General features: G+C 39.5%; 1 protein-coding gene across 3 annotated transcripts in view; it reads right to left on the reverse strand.

Moving 5' to 3' along the window:
- suclg2 (succinate-CoA ligase GDP-forming subunit beta) overlaps nucleotides 1-14,891 on the reverse strand; it is a 273,247-nt gene extending 258,356 nt beyond the window's left edge. Inside the window, exons 1-2 of one of the 3 annotated variants that reach the window (XM_008105400.3) lie at nucleotides 14,743-14,824; nucleotides 3,843-3,895 (exon numbers count right to left, since the gene is read on the reverse strand). In XM_008105400.3, the coding sequence (XP_008103607.1) occupies nucleotides 3,843-3,860 (18 nt within the window). In that variant the 5' untranslated portion in view covers nucleotides 3,861-3,895; nucleotides 14,743-14,824. Of the gene's footprint in view, nucleotides 1-3,842; nucleotides 3,896-14,742 lie in introns of all 3 variants that reach the window. The other 2 variants (XM_062969690.1, XM_003217829.3) reach the window with 2 other exon arrangements.
- Between the last annotated feature and the right edge of the window lie 10,278 nt (nucleotides 14,892-25,169).

Genomic DNA, 25,169 nt, shown 5'->3' on the forward strand with positions numbered 1-25,169 from the left:
GCCAAGAGGTCCATTAAAGTGGAACCATAGCACTACAATAACTGTTTAATATCAAAGGGACCTCAGACTCTGCAAAAAAACCAAAAAAAAAAAAGCCTTTAGCTCTCTAACACAAGAGAACAGGAACCTGAAAGGGGAACTGTTTGTGTCCCTTCATGTGGCAGAAAAGGCCCCCAACACCAGACACAGGAGAAAATGTATACCATATTGGTGGCTGTTGTGTGACTTCAAGTTATTCCAGAATTCTGTGGTAAGATGAACTTACCACAGAATTTTCATAGCAAAATTTGCCATTGCCTTCCTCTGAGACTGAAATAATATAATCCAATGAGTTTCCATGGCCAAGCAGGGAATTGAACCCTGAGCTCCAGATTCTTTGTTGAAATGTTCAAACCATTATATCATGCTGGTCCTCAAAAACCATCCATTCCTGGAAATGCTATAATTTCTGAAGTGAAATATTAAACAATAATGATACTGTATTTCATTGCATAATAGTTGCCATCGCATATAAGTTGCACTTCCATTTTTTTGGTGGCAAATTGGTATTTTTGCTATTCACTGCATAAAAGATGCACCCTTTATTAACTCGCCCATGCCACTGCCCTTTGGAGCTATGGGGTTTCCCTCGGCTGACAATCAAGTGAAATCTCTTAAATGGAAAAAAACTGCATAATAGTCTCCACCTCATAATAGTTGAGCCCCTTTTCAAAAAAAGGGGGGGAGTGAAAAGTCCAACTATTATGTGGTGAAATACAGTAATAACAACAATATTTCTCAGGGAAAGTAGAAATTAATGTTTTAAATTTAAGATGAATGTTAAGAAGTAATGTCTGAGATATTTAATTATCTCAGATATGACATCATTTGTTCTAGCACTTCTATGGAATGATAAATCAGTTTGCATTTTCCATTAGTAGTAGAGTTTTTCATACTTATCTAACAGTAGACATAAAGAAAACATGAAAGGTTACATGTTGCATTTTATGTGTTGAGTAAGTTTAACAAATGTAATATTGGAAATGAAGGACAAAGTCCTGCACCAAGGTAGGTACTGTTAGGCTCTGTTTCCTGGAAAAACATAAATGCTTTCCCGGGAAACAGAATTCAATAGTGCTAAAATTAAGATTTGGACATCTAAAATCAAGAATTGGAAGTGCTTAACTTTGCTTGATTGTACCGTGTTTAACTTATTTTTAAATAAGAACTACTGTAATTACTTACTCAGAGGGAGATTTACTTTTATACTGCCAAGTTACCGACACATACATACAGATAGATAGATAGATAGATAGATAGATAGATAGATAGATAGATAGATATATCCCCCAGGATTTTAAAAAATGTGTAAAAGTTATTTCATTATAACTGAGATAGCTAACATGCTATGAGTACTCTTGTGTTGAAAATGTTGAGATTTTGAGTATTTAAATGTATTTAAAATGTTCAACATCGAAACAGAAAATTAAAAAGAAAATCCTTTACAAATGTAAGCAGATTAAAAACACAAACATATAGTTAAATTGCCTCTGCGTCTGTCTCTGTCTCGGTTCTATGTGTATATGGGCATTGAATGTTTGCCCTATATGTATATAATGTGATCCGCCCTGAGTCCCCTTCGGGGTGAGAAAGGCGGAATATAAATACTGTAAATAAATAAACAAAATAAAAATAAATAAAATAAATATTTCAGCAAATGAATATGTGCAAACCTCCCCCCGTCCAAAATAACCCAATAATGACGACTTAAAAATATCTATTTCTCTTCTTCTACCCTTCCCAAGCTAGATGACCTTAAGATATATTGGAGACTCCAATTTGGCAGATAGGATTGCCCTGTCAACTGTTTGAAAAGATAATATATTCACATTCTAAGCATTAAAATCCATCTATATGTTCATATGACTTCCATATTACTTCAGGAAAAGGGAGTTCTGTTTACTTTGCAGCTTTAAATGCAAATAGTGTTTTATTTTCCAATTCACAGCAATTAAACATTATTTTTATCCTAATTAGCAACACAGCAGGGCTGTTTAATAACTACCTGTTTCAGAAATATACAGTGCCAAGCACAGCTCCGTAAGAAATAATATATGTTTCCAGATCATAATTATTTTACAGCTCGTAGATGAAATTTCTGAATTATTGAGCTCATTCTTAACCTTTATTCTAAAACATCCTAAACATATTTACTATCAATACACTTCCTCAGTTGCAAGTTTTGCTATCTTTTAGGAGGGGTTTTACTCTATATTAACAGAGGATTGTCATTCAAGTAAAGAGTGGGAACAAAGCAAAAGCAGTTTAAGCATAAAAGTACAAAAATTCTAATACCGTACATCCTAAATACAATAATTGACATTTCCAGGAAGACTACAAGTCTATGTGTGTTTGGGATAAATGTTATCAAATACATGGGATTTACTTCCATGGCACCAGAATATACCATATTTGTATAAGTCAATCTCATGATTAAATCAAGAGCAGGTTTTGGGGGCAAAAATATTGATTTTGATACGACTTGTGGATAAATCAAGAGTCATTCCACAAAGAAGGGAAAGCAACAATGCCACTCAAGGGGAGAGCCACCCCAGTTGCCACTATTTCCCTGCCCAGTGATTCAAAAGAGCCAGAAGCACTGCTGCAACAGAGAAAACAGGTGTCAATCTTCTTTTAGGTTCCTCTGGGATGGACTACACTCTCATCTTCTGGCAGTCAACTCAAAGAAGGGGATAGTTCCCTTTTTGAGAAAGTTTGGGATACAGCACTTATATTGATCTGTGGATAAACCAACTCAGGTTTTTCGGGCTGATCTTTTGACTAAACTCTCTGGACTTATACATAGGAAACCTCTTTATGCTTTTGATGAATACATTCCTCTGAATGAAAGCCTGGAGGAGGTAATGTGTTGGATGAAAAAAACCAGGATGAAGCTAAACCCATACAAGATAGACACACTTGCCATCAAGAGTCCTAACTTGGGGGTGAAGGTGTGTCAGCTTGGGAGTGCTCCTGTATCCGCCTCTCCAAATGTCAGCCCAGGAGTGCTTACTACCAGGTTCAGCTGATATATCAGCTGCACCCCTTCCTAGAATTGGAGGACTTAAAGATGGTAGATCATGCCCTGGTAACCTCAAGATTGTACTTCTGTAATGCACTGTACATTGAGCTACCTTTGTACCAAGTTCAGAAACTTCAATTCATTTAAAACATGGCAACCGAATTGGTCATAGGACCATATTACAAATATTAAAATCGCTACAATAAATGTCCAGGTTAGTACCTTTAAAGCCCTACATGGTTTGGGTCTAGGTTACCTACAAAATGGCCTTCTCCCTTATAATCCACCCCATATGCTCAGGTCCTCTGGAAAAATCTGCTTCTGTAAGCCAAAATTTGACTGATTCTTTGGCTGTCCCCAAACTATGGAATGACATGCTAAAGGAGATTCCCACACTCAAGATGCAGTCTAAATATATATCAGCAGGAAAAACCAGTCTCTTCCAGGCAGGTCTACCTGGATTATTTTCAAATTATTCTTTTTCAAAAATGTCTTTATGGATTTGAACATGTATTGACATTTTATGCTCTTTTAACTTATGTTATGCATTCTCTTATGTGTTCTTGTTCCCTACTTCAAAACACAAAGGGAGATGGGTAAATATTGTTGCTGTTGTTGTTGTTGTTAACAACTAGATTTAATTTCTTCCCCATTAATAATGGACAGGATATTCCCTTTTCCAAACAATGTGTTGTATTAGAAAGAAAAAATAAACATAAGCTTAGCGTAAACTGAATTCTAATGCGGGAAGAATATTATGTTCTAATAAGATGATGCCTACCTTGAATAAATTATTCATGCTGTAATCCTATGCATAGTTGGAAGGAAGTTCATCTGAAAGAAACACAATTTTCTTCCTATAAATGCATTTAGGATCAGTGTCAGTTTCTCAGTGCACCAATAACGTTTGGACCATGGGGGATTTTAAACAATAACTGTGGTTTGGTGATTTTCTCTTAAAGGACTCTTTTGAAATTACAAAAACAAAGTACTTATACTATATATTCAAAGATCCCCTCAGCAGTGAAAAGAAGCATCCATGAAGAATTAGGCAAATCTCATTAGGTAAAGGAGAACATGCATGTCCATTATGAAGGTCACACATTTCCTTCTCCTCCCTACCATTGATATGAAGAACAACCTCTTCTACATTTTTCCCCTACCTTATATTTTCCTTTAGAAAAACACATAAAACAGACCGTTCCTGTGACATCAGCTCATATTTGTTTTCCAGCCTGCCTAATTTCATTGCTCAATGTTTGGGAATCTCCAGATGCTGTTGGATTTTAATCCCCATCCATCGTCTCCAGCTCCAATGTGAGAGATGGTGGGACACCAAGTTCATCACCACCTCAACTCTCAAAAGCTCCCAAGACAAGCTTTAGCTTTCCCAGCCACTTAATCCACTGAGCAGTCCAAATTATTACTGAAGACAGGCACTACTAATCCTAAAAGCACCCATAAATTATTTGCCAAGAGCACAAAAAGATCATTATATTATTAAATTAATCTACCAGTATATTACACAGAGATCATCTGCTTTTCATTAAAAGAGTTAACCACAGTTTTAAATAAAATAAAGCTTTCTCAGCATTAGAGCTTTTTAGGTTTTAATTGGGGGGGGGGGGTGGAATTTGACCCCAGAAAATAAAACCTGTAGATGAATTCCTAATTGCAAATAAGTGCTGCTCTAAAACTCATTAAAGACTAGTTGTAATCTCATTTAAAAACAATATTAATATTACAGTTGATTTAGCGTGAACATTAATTTTGTTCTAATTAATTAATAGTGCAAATAGATAAGGGCATTGCTCAAGGGGCAACATTTTTATATCTAATCATCTAAAACAGTGTCTAATTTTTGTATTTTTTTTAACATCTTATTTATGTGAGATTCCAGCAACAATCATTCTAGAGTAATCTCCATAATATTTAGGTTAAAATATTAATTATATATTAATATATTAATAAAAAGTATATTAATATAACTGTAATCGATCCATTAAGGGAACAATTCAAACATTTGCTGGTTAATGATGGGACCCCAGTCTAATTCTTAAACAGTGAGCAAGAGAGAAGGAAAAAATATACCTAATTTTTGGTTAGTTTGGTTCAGGGTTGCTGCTATTGTCTCCATCACACTGATGGTAGTATCACAGTCAGCTAGCTGTCCAAGAAGTAGTCTATTGATCTATATACCAGCATATGTATCTGGTGTTGTCTAGATATGAATTTTCTAATGGGAACAATCATAAAATTATATCAGCATAGATTAAACCAGGTTGATTCTTTTCTCCCTGAATAAAAATACACTTCTCTAAATATGAGTTCTGTTAAGAACTGAATTACAGCTCTTGTCATTCTCAGGACTCCTTTTTTCCCATCTCCATTTTGCTACCATCTTTGCCTGTTCCTTTATGAAGGCCTCCTTTCGACCATCATCATGCTAATGCTCTGGCCCTCAGAATAAATGCTCTCTATTCCTCTTCCCATTTGTCACTTCTCCCTCAGAGGAAGCTTTTCTATCTACATACTGCCTTCTTATGGTTGCATTTGACCCAGCAGGGTGAGGCTCATGGGCCACCAATGTAGATTGTTTTAAAAATAAGGCAACAAACAAAAGCAGTGATATTTTGCTTTGATAAAAACCCTGCCAGTATTTTAAGTTGGTTAATAAAGAGCATGTGTAGCAAGTTCAGCCAAGATCTGTCAAACCATACAGAAGTCTTTGTGGAACAAACATGTATGCATATTTTCACTTTTACAAAGAGAGATAATAATGTGAACACATCTATACAAATATAGTTATTTAAATAATGTGCACGCATATACCTTGTTTATAGAAAAAGCACATGTGTATCATCATGTATGCTTTCTCTCACATCTAAAAATAACACCTTTAGCAAAACAAGGCATTGCATTTTGAAGTCTGGTTACTTACTCCAAAACGAAAAGCCCCTGTCTATTTGATCAAAAAGATTTTTTTAAAAAAAGAACACCATTGAATAAACCCTTTGTTACTAAAATAAATAGCAAAGCCTTATAGTTCAATAGTATCACATTTCTAGTAGACACATAGATCATGGCATAAAAATATGAGGAATGTCCCTGTGCCCTGAAAATTTTCGTTCTTTAATTTTGAGCTTAGATAACTACACAACTAGATCATAGATGCCACATACCATACACTATCATGTTGATAAAACTTCTGCATAGGTAATAGATACCTGGGGAAAATGTTTAAAAAATAGAAATGGGCTTTCTGTGGAAAGAGAAATCCAACACCAGTCCTTCTGATCAACCCTGCCAGTATTAAAAATAGCAAAATAAATAGACCGTGTTAAAAACTAATGACATTGTGATCCATAACCTATCTAGATAGAAGGAGGAAAATATGCACTGCTCCCTGGAAAACATGCTTTGTACCTCCATCGCTGCACTATAGTTCCCAAACAATGTTAGGAATGAAATGCCAAAAAAATGCTTATCGGTTCAAAACATGTGGTCCTTTTTTGTCTTTTTAAAAAGTTTCTACAGACAAGTCCCAAAATTTGTGACTAGATGATACTTCAAATTTAGTTTGTGGGAAAGAACACCAATGGAGGAGAGTAGTATTGAAAATATCTTTTCTTTCTAGTGAGTGGTAACTTTGATATATTAAATTGAAATGTGCCTTTTATTTCATTCAGTATTTAACAAATGCTGAGTGTCAGTGTTCTGAAAAGAACTGTAAATAGCTGGGTAAAAGACATAATCCAAAAAAAGGGAAATAGCATTTCTTTCTAAAATTTGTAAAATGTAGATTGTTAAAATTTATCATCCCACTCACCCGTATGTAATTGGCTATCCCAAGGGAACATCAACCACAGAACAACCACAGTTTCATAATGCCTTTCAACTGACAGTTTTTTACAGTTCTGCTTCTTGGTTGACAAAACATCCCCATTTGAGGCTATAAAATAGGTATATTTATTTCAACCTGTGGAATTTACATGCAGGTAAAGAGTTAGAGGCTAAAATACTAAGAGGCGGTGAGCCAAAACTGAGCAACAGCAACATGTTAAGTCATTCCATTATGGTCTCTTCCCAATCTTGAGAATACTGTAACATTTCATTCAAATAAAATCCAGACATTATAAATTAAAAATCCTAACATTTCCATCTAAAAGAGTCAGGAATTATCATATTACCATCCAACACATTTGGATGGCATTAGACTGAAGAAGACGAGTTAGAACAAGTCTCCATGTTCATAGTGTGGCACAGGATACGGGGCTATAGGATAGCACAAAGTTGAGGAGTATGTGACCCTCCAGTGTGTGTGTGTTTTAGTCATGTTTTTAACATGGAAATAAATGTTGAACTGCAACTTCCGTTTTCTCTCACTATTAGTTTTACCAGATTAGGCTAATGGAAGTGTAATTTAATTAACCAATTAATGGCCTCCAAATGGGCAAACTATAGAAAGTTGAAACAAAATAGGACTGAATATAAATATCAGATAAATGGCTACAAATCAAAAACTGTTACATTCACAGTATGATAAATGGTAGTTGCATTCACAATGTAGTAAACTTTCTTGTTTATTTTCTTGAGTCTTTGTAAAGGATGAGTAGACCCCTGATCCACAACCAGTTTTGACTACGTATAGACTTCATCTGGTGGTAGGGTTTTTCTTATTTAGTTCAAACAATTCAAGAATGTAAACAATGAAGAGTAAAATATTTCATAGATATCATGGAACAAAGCGTTTCATTTCCAATCAATGATACTCTGCATTCAGGTTTCATTCTACTGCAAGTAGAATGTTTACATTCTTGAATTGTTTGAACTAAATAATGAAAACCTTACCACCAGACGAAGACTATAGGTAGTCGAAACCAGTTGTGGATCGAGGTCTACTCATCTTTTACAAAGACTCAAGAATATAAACCAGAAAGTTTACTACATTGTGAATGCAACTACCATTCATCATACTGTGAATGTAACAGTTTGATTGTGATTTGTAACCATTTATCTGATATTTATATTCATTTATTGTACGTAATACAATGTTTAATGATATCTAATACATTGTTACTATTCCATTAGTGGGTACTTGTCAGATCACAAAATAACACCAGGTGCTGTAGACTATAGTCCACAATGGCAAACAACCTCTGAGTATTCCTTGCCAAAGAAAACTATAGAATTCATGGAGTCTCCATGGGCCAACAGCCAGCTTGAAGGTACATACATACACAGGCACATGTATACTATACACACACTGGTTGCGGCTAGCAATGGAATTGGAGGCCAATACTAAAAGTCTGTAGCATTATATATTCCACTAATATTCTCTTTAATCATTCAGAAGCAGCTGTTTCCAGGTAGAAAACTGGACTAACCTTCTCATTAGTGAAGACCTTTGATTCCAAAATTCAACTATATACTCAAGACCCCACTCATGGTGCTCCTTGCTTTTTAGTGAGGAAAACCCTTAATGTTTAGAACAGATACTTTCTCAACATTTAATACACAGCTCGGGTAGGAAAATTCTTATAACTGAAAGCCAGGCAAGACCAATTAACTACACTTGTGCAGCTCCAGGTGGCACATGATTTTTAGTATCCTTTCATCGTGCTAAATGTTTTTATTTTACCATATGTCAGCAGTTATGTACAGAAATAAATCAACCGCTAAATATCACTTTTAACTCCTATAAAACAGGAGTACCTGATACTGGAGGACTGTCATAGGATTAAAAACTCCAACACTGAAACGGAGACGAAAATGTGAAGCCAAAACAACAGAAATAGCAGGCAGAGGGAAACAGAATCCATTATATACCCTTTAGGCTGGCAGACAAGCAAGCAGAGTTTATATAGTCCTAAATCCAACTGCTAATCCCAATTACAGTAGGCCAATTGAATCAATTACAAAATGATTAGATAAACCTCATTAATACAAACCTCCTGGCAGTAAGAGCTGTTTGGCAGTGGAATATGTTGCCTCGGGGTGTGGTGGTGTCTCCTTCCCTGGAGGTTTTTAAACAGAGGCTGGATGGTCATCTCTCAGGAGTGCTTTGATTGTATTTACCTGCATGGTTGGACTGGATGGTCCCTGTGGTCTCTTTCAACTCTATAATTCTATAACTGGCACCACATCTGTGCCCAATGGTGATGACTGTTTTTCTTTCTTTCCTGAAAACTCTTCAAGAACCAGCAGCTGATGGCTTCAGACCTGGCTTCGGACTGGGGCATGGAACTGAAACAGCCTTGGTCTCCTTGGTGGATGATCTCCGCAGAGAGCTGGACAGGGGGAGTGTGTCCCTACTGGTTCTCCTGGATCTCTCAGCAGCCTTTGATACTGTAGACCACCGTATCCTTCTAGGTCGCCATGCTGAAATGGGCCTTGGGGGTACTGTTTTGAAGTGACTCCAATCCTTCCTTGAGGACCATACCCAGGTATTGATGGGGGACAGCTGTTCGACACCACAACTGTTGTCTTGTGGAGTCCCATAGGGTTCAGTACTGTCCCCTCTGTTTAACATCTACATGAAGCCGCTGGGTGAGATCATCTGGAGTTTTGGAGTTCGGTGTCATCTGTACGCGGATGATGTCCAACTCTATCACTCCTTTTTTCCAGCTTCCAAAGAGGCCATCCAGATCCTGAACTGGTGGCTGGCTGCTGTGTTGGATTGGATAAGGGTGAACAAATAGAAGCTGAATCCAGACAAGACAGAGGTACTCCTGGTCAGTTGCAAGGCTGAACAGGGAATAGGGTTAGAGCCTGTGCTGGATGGGGTCGCACTCCCCCTGAAGGCGCAGGTTTGCAGTTTGGGAGTCCTCCTGGACTCATTGCTGAGTCTGGAACCCCAGGTTTCGGTGGTGACCAGGGGGCCTTTGCACAACTCAAACTTGTGTGCCAACTGAGCCCGTACCTTGGAAAGCCTGGCTTGGCCACGGTCCATGCTCTTGTTACATCTCATTTGGACTATTGCAACACACTCTACGTGGGGTTGCCTTCAAAGACTGTTTGGAAGCTGGAACTAGTCCAACATTCCACAGCCAGGTTTCTAACCAGAGCACCATTCAGGGAGCATACAACTCCTTTGTTGAAGCAGCTCACTGGCTGCCTGTTAGCTTCCGGGCACAATTCAAAGTGCTGGCTTTGGCTTACAAAACCTTAAATGGCTCTGGTCCAACTTACCTCTCCGGACGTATCTCCCCCTACGAGGTGTTCTGCAGATTAAGATCTTCGAGTGAGGCCCTGCTCTCAGTCCCACTACCATCACAGGTGAAGTTGGCGGGGACAATAGACAGGGCTTTTCAGTGGTGGCTCCATGGCTGTAGAACTCCTTGCCAAGGGAGATTAGGGAAGCCACCTCACTCATGTCTTTTAGGAAGCAGCTGAAGATCTGGACGTGGGACCAAGCCTTTGGCCCATCCTAGGATATGGGTTGATATGACCTGATGGATTCTTTGGATTAATATGAAGTTGAACATGGACTGGCTCTGACTTTGACTCAATTCTACTGCCTCTGTTGTAATGGGCACATGGTTTTTATTGTTTTAATTGGATTTGAGTATCAGCTTTTGATTGTGTTTTACAACTGTTGGTTTTACTACAGTTTGTATTATATGTGGCACCCAATTCTGCCATTGTGTAAGACTACTCTGGGTCCCCCTGGGGGAGAAGAGCGGCATATAAATAAAATAAATAAATAAACTAGTACCAACCCAGGGCCACCAATGGTGGACACTTTTCGTGTTTGAATTGGGGGGGGGGGATCTATACTGCATGCATTCAAATTTACCATAAGTCTCTGTTTCAGAATTATGGCAAACCTAAAATAAACCTTTCACGTGGTTTTCTTATCAGTTGTTATCTTGTCACCATCACAGTAGCAATGACAGCGCCCAAATGTGCTCCTAGTTGTTGTTTGATAGCTTAAAAAGCATCAGTAAGACTCAGACAGGGGAGAGGGGAAAAGAAGGTATTGTCCCAAACCCAGGGAAAATAGGATGACTGTTAACAAAGTGCAAGGAAGCTCCAGGGCATTCTCTGACTTTAGATAACGTGGGGCAGAACCGTGTTAAGCATCCTTGCCAGGCATGGGGGCTGAATCAACTGTTTCCAATGTATATTGTAAGCCGCCCTGAGTCCCCTGATGGGTGAGAAGGGCGGGGTAGAAATGATGTAATAAATAAATAAATAAACTGTGCCTCATGTGAACACCACAAAATCTATTCACTCCTGTCTCAGGTTATTCAGCCTGTTTACATGGCCCATAGTTGCCAGTATTAGCAACAGATCAAGCTACACTCATAGTAAGTGTCCACTATCTTATATATCAGAGCTTTCCAAACATTTCATGTTGGTGACACACTTCTGAGACAGGCATCATTTTGCGACACAAAATGGCAAACTGGAGGTTAAAAAAATTCCTTATATGAGATACAGACACATACAGAAATTGTAATAATGAAATGTATGGGGACACAACATATCTCATGAACACCTTTCATTTACATTTTTAAAAAATGAGTTATTTCTTATTTCACATAGACTCAGAGGTTTCTCATTATGCTCACGCGACACACCTATATACTCCAGCTGACACACAAACGTGTTGCGACATGCGGTTTGGAAAGCTCTGCTATACGCTCATGTATAAGTCTAGAAACCTTAGTCAAAAACTCAGTCACAAAAAAACTGGACTCTTTTATCCATGGGTCAGTGTGTGTCTTATAAAAAAAGATACCATCTCCTTCGTGGAGTAGGAAAAGGCAAGAGCTTAGCCCAGTGGTTTGCAACCTTTGGCTCTCCAAGTGTTTGGGACTTGAACTTTCAGAAATCCCAGCCAATTTACCAGCTGTTAGGAATTGTGGGAACTGAAGTCCAAAATACCTGGAGGACCAAAGGATGGGAACCATTGCCTCAGTGTAACTCAGGAGAACTTAAAAGAAGCCCTGGTCCCACTCTACTTTCTCTGCTATAGCATCGCTTCAGGCCTTTTTTAGTGTCTGGGCTTGGAAATGGTGGCAGTCAGGCTGGATCTACACTGCCACACAATCCAGTTTCTGAATCCAAATTATCTGCGTTGAACTGGACTATATGAGTCTACACTGCCATAGAATCCAATTAACAGCATATAACACTATGTAACAACATTTGGAAAAAAATCTGTTCCTGGCTTGAAAGGGTTATTTCCTGTTTAATTGTGTGGTACTTACTTTGAAACTATTTGTATTACTACAGAAACTTCATTTTTGTAGCTGCTACAAACTATGTTGGATTGGTTGAGACCATGAGATATTCAATGAAAAACTGTAGCAAAATGTGCTGCAGGATGTCCCGCAAAAACAAAGATTTTGCTGTTTAATAAACTTTTTCCATGTTTTTATGATAGAACTAAGTAGGAAATGACATTTATAACCCAGAACAAAAATTATGTAACACAGTGTAATCTGGATTTAGAAACTGGATTATATGGCAGGGTAGATGAGGCTTCAGAAGCAACTGGTCCTCAGGTTGCACTGGTATTTCCCCCTTTGCAGAATGACCATCAATTCACCCAGGAATTATATCAAAATCCATAATTTTGGTCTCCAACTCTCCCCCCGATCTATAGATGAGGTCGACTTAGTATATAATAGTCTCATTATTATCAGTGCCATTAGAACTAATCACAATCATAAATAGGAAACAAAGTACAAATTCCAGAAGAATATGTCTGTTTATGCTATTCTTACAAAAAAAAATCACAGAGAAGTCAGCAGAGCAGGGACACTGCCTTTGCTTCTATGGCACACAGCAGTAGCAACTCCTTAGTCAAAGTAAATAAGGAGGTAGCAGTTCAAAGTACCAACCACATCTGCTCTGTTCCCAAGTGAACAGAGGCCTACTCCATAAAGGCTGCATCTAATAAATAATAACAAACTTTATTTATACCCCACCACCATCTCCCCAAGGGGACTCAGGGTGGCTCACAAAAGCACTCCAAGGTGCCAACATAAAATAGTTACGGTACATAGCATAAAAACAATACACAAAATTAACTGAGTACAAAACACCAGGCTACACCAGGCTTGGGCAAACTTCGGCCCTCCAGGTGCTTTGGACTTCAACTCCCACAATTCTTAACAGCCTCCAAAACACCTGGAGGGCAGAAGTTTGCCCAAGCCTGATCTACACTGTAAAATTAATAGTTTGATACCAGTTGAAGTGCCATGGTTCAATGCTATGGAACCTTGGGAGTTGTAGTTTTAAAGGTCCTTAGCTAGTTTAAAGGTCCTTAGCCTTCTCTGACGAAGAGTGCCAGTGCCTCACCAAATTAAAAATCCCATGACTCCATTTACTACCTCATCACACTTGAACATTTATCCACTTTATAAATTTTTGCCTCTTGCAGAATTCTGCGGTTTGTAGTTTGGTGAGATCCAGGACCTGTCTGGCCGAGCTGTTTAAAGGACCTTTCTTAAAGTGGACTTGAAATGGATCCAAACTCTAGTGTGACAAAGTGGTTAAATGCGGTGCTAACCTTTTTATGTTAAGCTGCTTTGAGTCCCCTTTTGGGGGAGATAAAGCAGGGTAGGTAAAGGTAAAGGTTTTCCCCTGACGTAAAGTCCAGTCATGACCGACTCTGGGGGTTGGCGCTCATCTCCATTTCTAAGCCAAAGAGCTGGCGTTGTCCGTAGACACCTCCAAGGTCATGTGGCCGGCATGACTGCATGGAGCACCGTTACCTTCCCGCCGGAGTGGTACCTATTGATCTACTCACATTGGCATGTTTTCGGACTGCTAGGTTGGCAGGAGCTAGGGCTAACAGCGGGCACTCACTCCACTCCCGGGATTTGAACCTGGGACCTTTCGGTCTGCAAGTTCAGCAGCTTAGCACTTTAACACACTGTGCCACCACCAGGGCCCCCAAAAGCAGGGTATAATATTTAATATTATAATATTTAATATTCAAAGCAGGGTGTAAATATTAATAATAATCCCAGAGCACTGAGACTTGGCAGTTAATAGTGGTAACTAAATGAATTCATCCCACAGGTGTGGGCAAACTTGGGGTTCCAGGTGTTTTGGACTGCAACTCCCACCATTCCTCACAGCCTCAGGCCCTTTCCTTTTCCCCCTCAGCCACTTAGCGGCTGAGGGGGAAAAGGAAAGGGCCTGAGGCTGTGAGGAATGGTGGGAGTTGCAGTCCAAAACACCTGGAGCCTCCAAGTTTGTCCATGCCTGGTGTAGATGCACTTTGCGCCCTCCCTTTGTGGCTTTGCTCAACACCAACGAAGTGTTTCTGAGCCTGTGCAGAGTGCCTTCTCCTTTCCACTCCAGAAACACCAATGAGAGTTGTGAGAAGGAAGAAAAACAAGGCTAAATTCCTGGGAGCAAGTCCCATTCACTTCTGTGTAGACACGGGTTCTCGGCAGTGCGTCCACACTGTAGAAAGCAATGCTTTCAGTGTTATGCAATCCCGCGTTGTGGCTGTTTCACAAGGTGTGCATGTGGCCTCCTCCGCCTCCCTGACAACTAACTGCAGGTCCTAGGATTGCATAGCCCTGAGCCATGGCAGTCCGAGCTGTCAAACCGCCTTTTTAAGTCATTCTACAGAGAGGGCGAAGAGGGAGCTGTCAGGCAGGCCCGAAGGCCGCGAAAAGAAGGAGGAGGAGGAAGAGGCCGGCCGGACTCACCGGTCTGTGGCCGCGCAGCAGCCAGGAAGGAGCGCGCCGCCACGCCATGGGAGCCGCCATCTTGATCGGGCCACGCGCGGGCTGCGGAGGGGGCGGAGCCTAAGGACAAAAGGCCACGCCCCTCCCGGGAGGCCACGCCCCCTGCTTCCCCTGCTTCTGAAGGAGGCTGAAGAGTTTGCCTTGGAAGTTCAGGGAAGGAGTAAGAAAAAAGGCGGGAGGGAGAAGGAGAAAAAAAGAGATAAAAGCAGGCAATTGAGGGAAGGGGGGTGGTGAGAGAAAGAGAAGAGAGAAAAATAATGATTGGTTTGCTGTGAGTTTTCCTGGTTGCATGGCCATGTTCCAGAAGCATTCTCTCCTGACGTTTCGCCTGCATCTATGGCAGGCATGCTTAGAGATTGTGAAGTCTGTTGGAAAGTAGTCAAGTGGGGTTTATTTACAGTCATGTCTGACTCTGGGGGTTGGTGCTCATCTCCATTTCTAAGCCGAAGAGCCAGCGTTGTCCGTAGACACCTCCAAGGTCATGTGGCCGGCATGACTGCATGGAATGCTGTTACCTTCACGCCGGAGCGGTACCTATTGATCTACTCACATTGGCATGTTTTCAAACTGCTAGGTTGGCAGAAGCTGGAGCTAACAGCAGCCGCTCATGCCTCTCCCGTGATTTGAACCTGGGACCTTTCGGTCTGCAAGTTCAGCAGCTCAGTGCTTTAACACACTTTGCCATCAGGGCTCCTGATTCATGTAATAACCATTACAAAATTGAGAATCATAAACTTTTTGCAAAAAGGAAGGGATATTGAGCAAAGGGGGGATCAAAGTGCATCTACATCAGACATTAGGAAACTTGGGCCCTCCAGGTCTTTTGGACTGCAACTCCCACAATTCCTAACAGCCTCAGATCCCTTCCATTTTTCAAAAAGTGTTTTGAAACAAGGTTTTGTGAGCATGGCACAGTGGTTTGAGGCTTGGACAATAACTCTGGAGATGAGGGTTCCCTTTCTCACTTGGTGTGAAACCCACTGGTTGACCATTAAATGTGTCACAATCTCTCAGAGGAAGACAAAGGCAAACCTCCTCCAAAAAATCTTGCCAAGAAAACCCCATGAGTTTTTTTTCATTGCAGGCCTGTGGTTGGTTTTATGCATCCCAAAGTGAAAAATGGAGACAGCTCATGTTACACGAAGAAGGCATTTCAGCCGGCCTTGCTTGTTACTAGGTTGCCCAACAAGCAAGACTTGCTGAGATTTCTTCTTCTGCAACAACCAAAATGCAGAAGCCCTCTCCATTTTTTATTTATTCTAATCAGTTTCCTCAGATGTCATAAACAAAGTTATCTTTCTCATTTGCCAGAACGTCATGCTTAGGTCAGTACAGAAATGTGAGGGCTGGGTAAAGGAATGAAAATGTTTTTTTAATAATGTAACCTACACAAGAATTAAGGTATCTGGAAGAAATAAATCACCAAAACAGCTGGCATACCAATGGAGCTGCTTCAAGCTACGGAGACAAAGATCCCTTCAATGCTGTCCTTATATCCCAGGATATGTTCCCAGGTTATTTGCTTTGAACTGGATTATAGATAATCTGGGATAAACAGATAATGTGGGATCAGATCCTGGGATATAAAGACAGTGTAAAAAGGGCCAAAATCTGTTGCAGTTCTAACTAAAATCTGTCAATAAATACAGATTTAGATATGCCTTCGAATGAATAGTTCCAGTTAGATATTAACTTGTCACAATTATTGCACTTTATAAATGTCCTTCACTCTTGTTGATTTTAATCTTGTAATCTTCCCTAATAGCCCTATATTATTATCCTCGAGTCTCACCTATAGTCTGCACAAGCTCTCCCTTACATATTTGCACTATGCTCTGGGTTTGAAGGACCGGATATGTTTATGCTGTTTTATGCTGTGTTATGTTGTTTTTATTGTTTTATATTATTTTAAATTATAAATTATGACTGTGTTTTAATGTATGATGATGCTGGGCTTGTCCCCATGTGAGCCACCCCGGGTTCCCTTGGGGAGATGGGAGCGGAATATAAAAATAAAGTTATTACTACTAGTAGAAGATAGCAAAGACTTGGAACAATTACAGAAGGGAATGCAAAGGGAGATGTATAGTTAAACATTGTTTTCTGGCATGACTTCTCTTACACTATTGACAAAACTTCACATTACTTGTAAAAAATGGCATGTAATATTGACTCTAGTAGCTGAAGCCCCAAATGGCGCAGTGGATTAAGCTGCTGAGTTGCTATACTTTCTGACTGAAACGTCAACAATTTGAATCTGGGAAGTGATGTTAGCCCCAGCTTCTGCCAACTGAGCCATTCGAAAACATGCTAAAGTGAGTAGATCAATAGATACTGCTCCGGCAGAAAGGTGACAGCGCTCTATGCAGTCATGCCGGCCACATAACCTTGGAGGTGTCTACAGACAACACTGGCTCTTCAGCTTAGAAATGGAGATGAGCACCAACCCCCGGAGTTGGACACGATTAGACTAAATGTCAGGGGAAAACCTTTATCTTTTTATAATAGCTGGATGAGACAACCACCCATTCCCTACTTGGACCCCAAGTCACTGGTAACAGAATTATTTTCTTCATTCCTAATCTGGACAAGCATGGCCTGAAATGCTCTCAAACCTACATACTTGTGTATAGACACATAAACGTTCCTGTTCATAAAATACTTCAACACATTCAGACTCCTGCTTTCAAGCCACCCACCATGCAGTACTTATGCTTGAGAAAGGCCTCCAACAGGAGTCAATTAGAGGTTTTTTCACATTTAATTGCCAGGTAGAGATCGCAACATGCAGGGAAAGGAGAGATAACTCTTTCATCCACAATTGCACATGAAGTTTGAATTAAACAAGCTGAATTGCTGCAAAGTTTCTAGGTAGGAAAGACCAGGGCAGAATGAGGAAAGAATATGATGGGCCAGATGTCATCCATAGAGCAAAAAATCTTCTCTCCATCTCAGTTTAGGGACACAAGCCAACTTCAATCTACGGTTTATGATTCTGGCTTGTTTCCCTACACGAGGGATGTGGACTTTGTGATCTGCCAGATGCCGTTGGACCGCAGTTGCTATTTCTCATAGCCAACACCACCAAGAGCAAGGGATTGTGACGGAACAATCCAACAATAGCTGGAAGGCCACATGTTCCCCACTGCTGCTATACATCATTGGTACAATTCATTTTGTTTTGGGTTCTGGCAGAACAATACATTACAGTTACTTGAAAATGTAACTGTCTCATTTTCATGAATCATATTGTAGGGAGAGAAGGAGGGGAAGAAGCTGCAAGACCAAGGCTCACAAAATCAAAAGCAAAAATGTTCTCCTATATATGTTAGCAATTAATCCAGATCATGCAGTCTTGTTGTCGGTTAAAGTCCCTAGATTACATTATCATTCATGGGGTCAAGCTTAATCTCCAGATAGCGTCTGCTGTCTGTGTGGTTTGTATTTCAATGGTGTAACAATGAGAAAGCTGAAAGATATTGCCATGACTGGTGTTTGAATATGCTGAATTCAGCATTGTGAAGATCTCTTGAGTTGAAAGTAGAGCAGCTCTCCCCACCAATTTCAGTGGAATTTACTCTGAAACAATTGTGCCAAGGACATACTTACAGATTTCAATGAAATAGCAATGGTGCATGGCAAGATACCATGCGTTACCTTGATCTTTACTTCCTTCGTTCCAAATATATTGTGATATTGTTCACAAAATGATACTAAACAGATTTGTTTGTTGTGGGGGCAGGGGAATGTGTTCTCACATTTCCTTTTATTCTGGAAAGTATATGGTAATGCTGAAATAGCATGCTCTTTTTCATATTATTTGTATAGATCTTTCTCTGAACTCTGGTTTGTTCAAGATGAATGCTATACCCAGTGCTTGAGTGGTGTGCCCAGCAGTTCAAGAAATGTTGTTTATCATTAACCTTTTATTTAAGCATAAAGCCTATTTGACAAATACAAACTCATTATAACCAGCGGGGCTGCATGGCCCTTTCAAAGGAAATAAATAAATAAAATCCTCTGAATGCCATCTGAGCTCCTGCTGATACATGCTGAAGAATAAAACAGCTTTTACAGCAGTGAAGCAAGGAGCATTTTGAGTGTTGTGCGTGTGTATGTGTTTTCAAAAAATAATAACCATATTTTAATTTAGAATTAAATAGACTGGGGAGTAAATATGACTTCACTTGATTCATGACATTATTATTAGGGCCAGTGGCTTCTATGTGAATTCCTCCAGCAAACATGAATGAAACAACAACCCTATGAATGAGGCTGTCTTCTGGATTTACTCTCTTGAAGGAAGAACGATTTGTTTTGAGATCAATTGGTAACACTTTGACCATCAAACTGAAGAAACACTCAGTGGGATTTGAAAGTCAACAATTGCCAACTATAGTTGGCCATAGATAAAGGTTGCATTAATCTTAACATACAAATTACCATGAAATGCTGCCACTGAAAAACTGGCTTATAGCTGCATTTCTCAATCTATGATACATGATATGTGTCCACATATCATATATAATCCTATTTTTAACTGTTTTAGATTGCCTTACTTTGATTTCTTTCCACAAAGCATGGTGGTGAGGGTGAGGGGACATAAACCTTAAGGCTGCTATACAACTAAATGGTTACTGCTATAAACTCATCTTTGACTTATGGGGACCCTATTGAGACACTTCCAAATGTCCCTATTACCAACAGTCTGATTCAGATCCTTCAAACTCACATCTGTGGCTTCTTTGATTCTTTGTAATGTGGTATTCTCTTTTCCTACTGCCATCTACCTTTTTTGTTGTTTAGTCATTCAGTTGCTTCTGACTCTTTGTGACCTCATGGACCAGCCCACACTAGAGCTCCCTGTCGGCCACTCTTTCATGGCCAAACCAGTCCTTTCAAGGATACCATCCATCCATCTTGCCCTTGGTTGGCCCCTCTTCCTTTTTCCTTCCATTTTCCCAGCAAAATTATCTTCTCCAAGCTTTCCTGTCTTCTCATTATGTGGCCAAAATACTTCATCTTTGCCTTTAAAATCTTTCCCTTCGGTGTGCAGTCAGGCATTATTTCCTGGAGTATGGACTGGTTTGATCTTGCGGTCCAAGGCACTCTCATAATTTTCTTCCAGCACCACAGTTCAAAAGCATCTATCTTCCTTTGCTCAACCTTCCTTATGGTCCAGCTCTCACATCCATAGGCTACTACAGGAAATACCATTGTTTTAACTATGTGGACCTTCACTGCCAGTGTGATGTCTCTATTCTTCACTATTTTATCAAGGTTAGTCATTGCTCTCCTCCCAAGAAGTAGTTATGAAATTGAGCTCCAAAGCATTGCACTCCCTTACCGGCAGCCAGTGGGATTATTGCAAAAAGGATGGTGCTCCTTGTAGCCAATCTCACTTAACAACCTAGCTGCATCCCTTTGGGCCAAATGAACTTTCTGAGCATTTTTCAAAGGCAAACCCAAGAAGAGAGAACTGAATTAATCCAAACAGGATGCAACCAGGGTATGTACCATTACAGATCTAATCAAGGAACCCACAACCCTGAGTTTACCAGACCATAGCAAGGCTGTTGATAACAATGTGTCTTTCATTCATAAAATCACTGTTAGTCACAGTTGACTTGATAGCAGAATTTTTTAAAATATAAAACATATCCATAGCTGCATTTCCAAGTAACATCATGTGACTTATGTCATAATTAATCTTTGACAATACTCTTAGTGTGCATCTACACTGTAGAATTAATACCCTTTGATATCACTTTAACTACCATGGTTTAAGGCTATGAAATCATGGCAATTGTCATTTTACAAGGTCTTTAGCCTTCTCTACTAAAGGGTGTTGGTGCCTCAGCAAACTACAACTCCTATTATTCCATAGCATTCTGCCATAGCAGTTAAAGTAGTGTCAATTCATTAATTCTGCAGTGTAGAGCCAGAATCAGTCTTCCCAAGAACAACTAATGTAGTCTAGATCTTCCATTTTGTGATTTACTTCATAGAATAAACAGTTAAAATGGCAGCTACTGAAACTTTGGGTCTTTCCCATTTCTCAAAAGCTGAAATGGCAAACCAGGATATAAGATGGGGTAACAGGGTTGTATGGAAACTCCTTTCCTAGAAGTCAAAAAGTGTGTAAAAGTTTCTATCAGCATGTTAAGAGTGAGGGTGCTTTTTAAATGATGAACCATGGGTTGGTAAGATCTGTTATATGTCTCCCTGCAAGTGATCATTGATCACTTTTTAAAGAAACCCCACAGTTTAATCCTCTCCTCATTGATGTGAATGGCTAAGAGTTCTACTTATCTCAAAGACAGCCAAAATTTCATTCAGAGTGAACACTTCATAACACTCACAAGAAAAATAACAAGCTGAAAGGAAACGAAGTGTGCTTTTCTGGAGGTGGGAGCAGGTCAAAAGAGATTTAGAACTCGAGTGTCTTGTATAGAAAGAGTAGCAATAATTCTTTGCTCTTTTTTCATATCAGACTGCAAACTTATAAAAAGATTTCTTTTTGAAAAAAAGGACACAGGCATGCCAATTGTGATTGTAATGAATTGGCCAAAAACTAGACAAGTGGCACATCACTTTATAAAAACAATGTACTGTATTATCTTAACCAGAAGGCATGTTGTGTAATGAAACGGGGAAAGAGATTCTCAACCTTTTGAGAGAAGTTTGTTCTAATCTCCCTGCCACTCCGTTACAGCACTCTATATTGTGAAGAGAGAGAGAGACAATTTTATTGAATTTCTGTCAGAGGCAATAGAGGACCATGGAAGTAAAGGAAAAGGTGTTACGATCAAAGCTGTGCAAGACCTACTAGATGAAAATGACTACTCAGAGTCCGGGCCACTGATAAAACGAAAGTATGGCCCTCCAGAAGCTGCTTTGGAAACAGAAATAGAGTCCAAAGGACAATGGTGATAGGAAAGACCACATATTAAAGACAACAAAATAGGGGTGCAGGTTGGAGTTCAACATGGATGGCCATAAGTTCTACTTTACGGAGCACAGCCTTTTCTTTGACGGCTTCCTCGAAAAGGTCCACCTAGTGCAAATCCAATTCAAATGAAAAGTTCATCCATAGCTAATAGCACCGGGACAAGAGTCTAAGCAGGAAACAGATAGATCACTGATGATCTCCATGATGCTGAGATGTAAAGTACAACCCGCATAACCATAGGACTGTACTCAAAGTTTCATCTATCTGAATCTGACAAAATAGGTAATCTCTAGGAATTTTTAAGGTCTGCCAGCGATTCTTCGGTATGCTTCCATCAGAGGTTAGCATAGAGTTATCTTGGAGGGCCTACAGATACCTAGAGAGGTATCTTCTCTACAAATTTTCTAGGTCTTCCAGGATACCTCCATAGCCATTTTCGAGGTCTTCCCCCCAGGATGACTCTATAGTAACTTCTGGTGAAAGTTGTGTATTTAAATAGGGTTCACTATTATCCACTATTTTCTTTTTCCACAGTAGATTTAGGAATCTATCCCTCACAAATACAGGGGGTCACACTGTACTGAACTCTTATTTACATTACTGTAATTATTTCTTCATTTGTCTTTCATCTACACACATGAACACATGCCAATCTGTCCTATATTGTTTTTGAGATATAATTCTTCAACTTTTCACTGGCCACTTTCATGGAGATAACTTTTGCCACATATGTTATTACTAAAGGAAGGAATAATTTTTGCAACAGGTTTTCTTCCAGGGTTAAAATACGGGCAAACTATACTTCAATATTAGTTCTACCTTTGCAGCTTTTTTTTGTGTCAGTGACTTTGAGAAACTGCAAGTCGCTTCTGGTGTGAGAGAATTGGCCGTCTGCAAGGATGTTGCCCAGGAGACACCCGGATGTTTTACCATCCTGTGGGAGGCTTCCCTCATGTCCTAGCATGGAAAGCTGGAGCTGACAGATGGGAGCTCACTCTGCTCCCAGGATTCAAACCGCTGATGTTTCGCCCAGCAGTCCTGCTGGCACAAGGGTTTAACCATTCATTGTTTTGTACCTTCCAGTCATTCATTTCTGACATAGGACACCCTGAAGGTGAACCTATTAAGGTATTTCCTGAGGCTGAGGGTATGTGACTCACCAAAGTCACCCAGTGGGTTTCCGTGACCAAGCAGGGAATCATACCCTGGCCTCCAGAGTTATAATCCAATGTTCAAACCACTACACCATGCTGATTTGCAGATAAGCTACAGGGTTTTTTTTTAATGAAGTTGTAATGTCTGTGGTATGATAATCACTGGAAATTAATCTCACCCTTGCTGCATTCCAGGAGAAGACCCCCTTATGAAATGAACATTTGTATATACACTTTCCCAATGGTTATTTTCCATTGCTATTCTTGTTGAATCTGTTGTTTTCATTTAAAAATGCTCCGGAGGCTCTGATCTAAAGTGGTAGGACAGCTTTATCCTGCCCCTTCCTACCATTTCTCTGTGTGAAATCCACTCTACAAGCATCCTTGTCACTCTATGCCTAGGTACACCGTATATTTTCTTTCCAGGGAGAGAAGCTGTTTCACTAGGGTGATTTTCGGTAGACAAATAGCAGCAAGAGAAAGTGTTAGGTGCCTGAGTAATTGATGGACCCTGACTGGGGATAGGGAATGAGGGGATAATGAGGCCTTCAGGTTTTACTCTTTATTTGTGACAAATTAGCGTACAAGAAGTCAGAGATCACGGAAAACAGCCCAGGAGAGTCTGAATACTTTCTCTTGATAGATCCCTATTTCATGCTAGGAATTTAAATGGTAACACTTATTTGTACAATCATCTGCATTTGTAATTGCAAAGTGAAGGCTGCATCTCAGAGCTACAATCTTTTTATAAAATTAAAAGTTTTACAGTTCAATCACAAGCAACTGTGTGTGTGTATGTGGTCAACCTATGATGACCCCATGAATTTCTTAAGAGTTTTCTTGGTCAAAGAAAACTCAGATGTGGTTTGTCAGTTCCTTCCTCTGAAATACAGTCTATGGCAACTGTATTCATTGGCAGTCTTACATCCAAATGCTAACAAGAACTGATCCTGTTTAAATTCCAAGATTTATTTGTTCATTCAATCATGCATTCATTGAAGGATTTAAACCCCAGTTTTCAGTCACAAAGGTTCTCAGAGCAGCTTACAAATGGTTAATTTGATCATTCCCTGGCCTCAAATTAAATAAGATATGACACACAAAGATACTTTGATCATAGTATTATCTGCTGGGGCCAAAACAAAGATGAATAAAACCTAGTTCAAGAACTACTTCAGGAACTTGTGTAGATTACCAATGTGAATGCTTTCATTCAGTTTCAAGAACAATCATTTAATTTCAGATTGTATGTGCCAACCAATCAAATTTTTATTTCATTCAAATAATAAGTTAAAGCTTCAGCATGAGTTCAGGCAGTACTTGATAAATATCCTAATATTATGTGTTATGTATATGCATACATATGTATATACATACATATTCAGGTGGATTTGTAATTGTTTTAAAGACTTAACCCATCAATGGTTGCTCTTCATCTTGGAGAGAAGTGACAGGTCTTATTCTGTTTTGAGCCCAATGTTGTTTAACATCATTACAAATGACTCAGATGATGGAACAGAAGGCATGCTTGTCAATTTGCATATAACTCCAGGTTGGGAGGAGGTGTAATGAATACCCCAGAGAACAGGATCAGAATTCAAAATGAACTTCAGTTGGGTCAAAACAAATATAAGAATTTTCAATGGGAGAAATGTTACTACATTTAAGCAGGAAAAATGAAATGCACAAATATAAGGTGGGTGGCATCTGACATGTGACAGTACATGTGAAAAGAATCTAGGGATCTTTGTAGAGTGCAAGTTGAACGTGAGTCAACAGTGTAATGGGGTAGTCAAAAAAAGTGATTCTAGACTTCATCAGTATCAAACCCTGAAGAGTCTTGGGAAGTAATAATACCTCTCTATTCTGCTTTGGTCAGACCTCACATTTAATATTGTGCCCAGTTATTGCCACCAAAGTTCATGAAGGATATTGGTGAACTCTGATGTGTCCAGAGAAGGTTGACCAAAATGACCAAAGGTCTAGAAACAAAGCTTTATGAGAAACAACTGAGGGAGAAGATCGATTGGTGAGATGGTAGTTATCTGTAAATATCTGAATGGGTGTCATGTATAGAATGGAAGAGGTTTGTTTTCTGCTCTTCTAGAGACTAAAATATACAGCAATTGGATTTAAATTACAAGAAAAATGATTCCACCTTAAGAACTTTTTTACTGTAATTGCTGCTTGATCGTGGAATAAATTGCTTTGGAGAGCCTTTAAACAGATGTTGGATGGGCATCTTTGAGGAGTTGTTTAGTCATGTGTTCTTATATGGCAGA

Source organism: Anolis carolinensis, chromosome 2 (genome assembly GCF_035594765.1).
Source record: "Anolis carolinensis isolate JA03-04 chromosome 2, rAnoCar3.1.pri, whole genome shotgun sequence".
Classification (NCBI taxonomy): domain Eukaryota; kingdom Metazoa; phylum Chordata; class Lepidosauria; order Squamata; family Dactyloidae; genus Anolis; species Anolis carolinensis.